The following is a 6,000-nucleotide window of genomic DNA, read 5'->3' on the forward strand; positions in this document are numbered from 1 at the left end:
GTCCTGTTGCCGTCGAGTCGATAGAGCGCTAAAGTGTTACCATATCTTATTTGCTCGCTTCTCTCTTACTTTACGTTTTTCTTTTTGGCTGTGTGTCGCCCCTCGAAAACAGTGCCAAGAACCGAGCTTATAGGGGACTCCGATCGCTACGTCAAGGCCGGCAGTGCCGTCATCCTGCGATGTGTGGTACGGGGCGCCCTCGAGCCACCTTCCTACATCATCTGGTACCACGGTACGCAGCAGATCTTCACCGAAAGCCGGCGCGGCTGGAAGACACAGCTGGATCGCGGTGCACCCGATCTGGACGGAGACATACACAGTACGGTAAGTGGTGTACCTTTCAACCTACCTACAACAAGGTGTTCTTATTTATGGCGTTTTTTGTTCGATAATCGTCTCTATAACTTTGGAGAACTCTTCTTAGAAACAGAATATTAAAACTCCCTGTCTGAATACTTTCAGAATTCTGTATTATTCTGTTGAATGTTAACAGAATTCTATTCCAAGGATTTTCGAAAAAAAATGATCAAATTTTCAAGTGCCTTTTGCAACAAGTTAATCCAAAATTTGTCGTGTGTGCCACCGAACCCACCCACGTGTTCGTAACGAGCAAATTCAAACGCTTCTCCACCCGGTGCACAGCTGCAATAGACACTATCACGAAGCGTTGTTAAAATCTGATCATAAATCAATTGTCTAGTTAACCGCCCCGGTTTTTGCGCCAATATCAACCGTCTGGTCTGCTCAATCCACAGATTGGTTCGCTGATAATAGAATCGACGAGAAAGAAGGACTCCGGAAATTACTCCTGCAGCCCATCCAACAGTCCACCGATCACTGTCTCACTGCACGTTATCAACGGTAGGTTATCGACATGCCAGAACTTCAAATAGACCAAACGGTGCGCGGATATGAACTTTTGCCTGACTGTGTGTGTGTGTTCCATACATGCAACACAGTACCCTGCAAAAGGACTTTACAAAAGCCGGGCCCATGTTCGGTGCTCCGTGCTCCATTTACATAGCCTCAGTGATATTGATCTGGTTGTTTGTGATTTCGTTTGCATGCTTCCCGGCACCCGGCGGTCCGTGCTGCGACCCAACATCGATGACAACTCGATGTCAACCTTGTGACTCTCGCCCTCCGCCTCCCCCCTGCGAATATCTCACCGGACAGGAGAATCGTCTGCATCCGCTGTCACGTCATCGGCAAGATCGCTGTTTGATGGTAAGCATAATTGAATTCTCATTACTGTTGTTTATAGAGCATTCGGTACCATCGTGGTGCTCCGGGCTCGTGGATGACTCGCCGTTGCGTTTGTTGCACTGCATCCACCGCCGCTGCATAAATCATGAACCACGCGTGTGCTATTGACAACATCGGTAACACACGGGGAGGGTACAGGGGTGGTTGTTGTGGAGTTTCGTAAAGTTACCGCGCGCGCACATCACGGTGGAATGGCAGCGGCCAAATGGATGTCGAGGGTGGATCGTTCAATGGTGTACGCTGCAAGCTAAAGCTGTCCAGCTTTTGCAGCTGTGACACCCAGTCCTTGGTACACTGTGCCATACAGCTGGCATTAGACCGTGCTTCGAGCTGCTTCGATATTGCCCTTTGTTTTGCAGCTGAAGTTGAAGCCATGAAGTTTTAATAATATCGTGATTATTAACATCCGTTCCATTACGATGCATGCTTTGGACGCAAGAAAAGGCGCTTATTGCGACATGAAGGTCCTTCGATCAAATAAATGTTTTATTTATTGTAAGCAATAAAATAAATTACCCACATTTTGTTGAATATTTTATGTTCAAAACACCACTTTAAATTCAATGCATTGCTTGCGCACCTTGTTTTTTTTTTTTTCTACAGATACCGACGCAATCAAGATTGTCCAAATTGTAGAAAATCCAATTTAAATTCATCAACCCAAACAAATCCACCTCTTGCTTACCAATGTGCTGACACGATTGTTTCCTTTCTCTCTTTCTTTCTGTCTGTTTGTTTGTGTTTTATTTCTATCTCCACAGACAGCATATCGATGTTCAAGCAGCGCAATCTACAGATTCTACTCCGGCATAGGTCATTTGTTATGCTACTTGTATTGGTTATCTATGCTCAGCTAAGCTGTCATGTGAACTATAGTCTTTAAGTATAACGTTAGCGTATTAAGCCAGAATTAGACAAGCAACATAAAAGTGGTGAAAAGAGAGAAGAAGAAAGCACCGTATCCACGAAAGCAAGTAAACGAAACAGAATACCTAAGTGGATAAGTAATGAAAGAGAGAGAGAAAGAGGAAACTATTAAAAAAAATCAAACAACAGCAAAAACACGCGAAGCGAAAGTAAAGATAAGTTAAATACAAAAAGGAAAAACATATGAAAACAAAACAAAAAAATAAACTCGAACAAGTAAAGGTAATTCGAAAATCATCCACGTCCATTCTCTATCGCTAAATACACACTTAAGAAAGGTAAGATGCACCGCCCCCCGGTTGGGGGGGTAAGGCGTTCCATTGTCCGGGTGGAACGGCGATGATGTGAAAAATTTTGCTCATATAAACCAACAACAACTCACACACACACACAAAGAAGGAACAAAAAAGTGAAAACGTAAAACAAACGAATCGTGACAAGCTACAAGGTAGGAATGATGATTTGGGGGTGGGATGAGTGAGTGAGTGAGAAAACTCTTCGCCCAACAACACAAACCCACAATTCAATGGAGCTCATTCGTGACTGATAAAACAAACAAACAAACAAACGAAAGAAGAAAAAAAACGGGGAAATGTTTCAGTAAAGTTTTGTTTAGAGATGGGAATGCAAAAAAAAAACAAACGGAAGAAGAGGGAGAAAAAACATTAACCGAGGGACTGAGAGATCGTTGGTGAACAATATTCCAGGTATTGCTTTGGTTTTTGGGGTTGAAGTAGCTAAGCTAAGGTTCAAAGGGCTCGATGCGCAAAGCTGCTGGTAGAAAGGGCCCCAGCCCCAGCAAAAAAAAAACGGACTGATAAAGATGACGTTAAGTAGGTGAAGCACCTGCAGATTGTTTTATACTCTTTCGTTTTTCGCTCTCGCACTCTCTCTCTCTCTCTCTTTCTCTCTGATTATTTGTTGCCGGTAGCGGAAGATGCTCCAATACCCCAGGAAACTCCGGTACGGCAAAAAGAGCTGTGGTCACTTGAAGGTTGAATAGACAGAAATGGTCCACAGCTCCTTGCGAGCGTTCTCGTTGATTTGGGGTTATTTATATGTTTTTCGTCCCCCGAAAACGAACTGTACTATAACAAGCAAAAAAAAAAAAAGACAGCAAGAACTGGATAGCACAAACCGTACGAAATGCGGGGGGCACCCAGCATGTGGATGGGTGGATGGGTGGGAAAACAAAAACACACCTTCCAACGCACTCCCATTGCTCGTTTTTTCCACTGACCATCCCCCCCGTGTAAAGCCTTCGTTGCCATGGTACTCGCTGATCGTGCTGTTCGCTCCATTGCTGCTCCATCTAGTTCCAATTTCGTTAAGCAAGTCCCCAAAACTTTACTCCATCAATGTCAGTTTTTCTGCACTTGCTCCTGGGTGAGGAAAAAATAAAGATCAAAATATCCTACTCCATTCCAGTTATCGCCGGAGTTTTTCGGGGAGGAACCTGGCCCACAGTCCTTGGTGTATACTCGATAACCCGGTTGAACTTTTGTGGGGAGGTTTGTTGGTTTTTTTTTGGTTTGTTTTTGGTCGCCACGCCCGTATATGTGTGGGGTTTTTGCTATTCGATCATGTCGTTAGCGTTGGGGCTAACGTAAGTGGGATACCGAGGTGATGATGACGCGTGAGAAGTCTGGGGTGATGATGAAGGGCATATTTTTGTTTCAACATAAGTTCCCATACTGCAAATATGGCAAGGTATGCGTACAGTGTATGAAAATATGATCTAGCCGTATTTTGTTGTTATCGTCCCTGCCGAGGCTTGTGGCATAACTTTCCCAGCATTGATAACTGTTGACTTGGGCGAAAACGAAACATAGCGGTCCTGTTGCGGTCGGTAACCCGTCGGTGGCCACCGAGCGGGACGGGGCATTGACACAAACAGAAACACACGGAAAAACACTCACCCGAAAATTTGGTACACGTTGGGTGTGGAGAGTACGTAAGGTTGCGTGCATAAGCAGATAAACCGAAACCGAAAATCATCGTTAGCAAAGTCCTACTGATACGTTAATATAAATAATCATTTTATTGAACCAACACGGTAAACGATACAAAGCAAGCAAAAAGAAAGAAACATTATTAAAGAAAAAAAAACAACACATGTGTAAGAAACAAACAAAAAATAAACAAAAAACCCAACAAAACACACGATAACCGATAACAAAGCGAAGCAGAAGGTAAATTTAAATGACAAAAGAGGAGAAAAGCAGAGAACAAAAAAGAAAAAAAAAACAATTGTCACACATTCACTCACAAGTTATACTCTATGAGCGATAGTATGGTTTTGACAGTTGGAGGCGCCCAGTAATAACTATTTAATTAACGGTACATGAGGGAGAGGGAAGCAAAAACCAAACCGAAGCAACAAAGCATACAAGCAAACAAAACAAAACTTATCCCATACCCATACTGGAGCGCAAAACGCCGAAGATAGTCGCTCCCGGGAGAAAAAAATGTAAAATGTTATAACTTACTTATACTACTACAAAATTGCCAGCGGAGCGGGTTCATATATACAGCGAGATTGCAAACATACAGCAGCAAACACCCACAGACAGACAGCATTAACAGACGTACAAAAACAACGCAAACTACACGGGCCACAGTCCATGCCAATGGCGTCCATGCCGTGCCGGTCGCCGAGGCGAGAGATCAGTATTTCCATTCACGACATGACACATGCAAAATCAATTTTAATTCCAGTTGAGCGCCAGACATTGTATAAAAAGGCCAAATAAGGGGCAGACTTGGAACAAAGGCAGTGATTAGAGAATGGCCCCCATTGACACAGCGGAAGGGAGAGGGAACCCCATCTGGTCACCCGAACGATCGTGTTTGGCTAAGAAATGCGCAAGAGAAGAAAAATAGTGGATGCCATAAAGGATGCGAATAAATGTTTAAAGCACGTAAAGCATGCATGAATATCGGTACCGGTAACAGTAGCAGGAGAAAACTCAACAAAAAAGCGAAAACATTCACACCTACACACTCACCCACACGCACACACACACATACAGACACAAAAACCCAGCAGTACACACAAAGAAACACTCCGATCACGCGTGGAGCAGGCGATAGGCGAAGGGAGGAAGAAATATTGTAGTTATATATTAGTTAGGTAATTCATGAAAAATTATATTGTACATATTTTTATATTTTAATCCTCAGTTGAATAAAAAACCAAACATATTTTTTTTAATGAAAAATACCGCGGCGTTGTTTGCTTTGGTTGCTGGGATTGTGTGAAACCCGAAACGATATTCGTTCGTTGGTGTGCGTGTTTGTGTCCGTCATTTCGCTTTTCTTTTGCGCTAGACAATCAACGGAGGCAATGAAATGTGAGCCAACAATAACAGTATGCATCCACGAGCGCTGTAAGTATGTAGTTGGGAAAGTGCTGAGGCATCTTATAATGAATTTATAATCGTACCATTGTAAACCAACCGCGGGCGGTAGCTTAACATGGCGATCTTTTTATTTTAGTTACTGTTGGTTGGATGTAGTGATGGGAACAATAATTCCCTGTAGTGGATTTCATCAGAGTGTTGTGAGTTACAATAATGAGCTACGCAGTATAACTCACTTTTCAGCTGCTCCTAGGTGATACAATCTCTGCTCGAATTTTTGTTACTTGAAATTTTGTTTCGAATGTTTTAAGTTCACTCCGCGAAGAACACGATTCTTTTTCGGGCTCTTTTTACAATCCATCGGTCAGTGCAGAAATTAAAATAAAATAGTGGTTGAAAACATTAAGAAAAAATGCTTCTAAAGTGGAAGAGTTAAAAAGAATTG

At 42.9% G+C, this 6,000-nt stretch overlaps 1 protein-coding gene across 1 annotated transcript in view; it reads left to right on the forward strand.

The window, feature by feature from the left end:
• The window catches only part of LOC128301105 (zwei Ig domain protein zig-8-like), a 47,605-nt gene extending 43,095 nt beyond the window's left edge, over positions 1-4,510 (forward strand). Inside the window, exons 7-10 of the mRNA XM_053037432.1 lie at positions 113-324; positions 756-861; positions 1,177-1,227; positions 2,028-4,510. Of these exons, the coding sequence (XP_052893392.1) occupies positions 113-324; positions 756-861; positions 1,177-1,227; positions 2,028-2,149 (491 nt within the window). The 3' untranslated portion in view covers positions 2,150-4,510. The remainder of the gene's footprint in view (positions 1-112; positions 325-755; positions 862-1,176; positions 1,228-2,027) is intronic.
• Positions 4,511-6,000: the final 1,490 nt, after the last annotated feature.

The sequence above is a fragment of the Anopheles moucheti genome, chromosome 2, assembly GCF_943734755.1.
Source record: "Anopheles moucheti chromosome 2, idAnoMoucSN_F20_07, whole genome shotgun sequence".
Taxonomy (NCBI): Eukaryota; Metazoa; Arthropoda; class Insecta; order Diptera; family Culicidae; genus Anopheles; species Anopheles moucheti.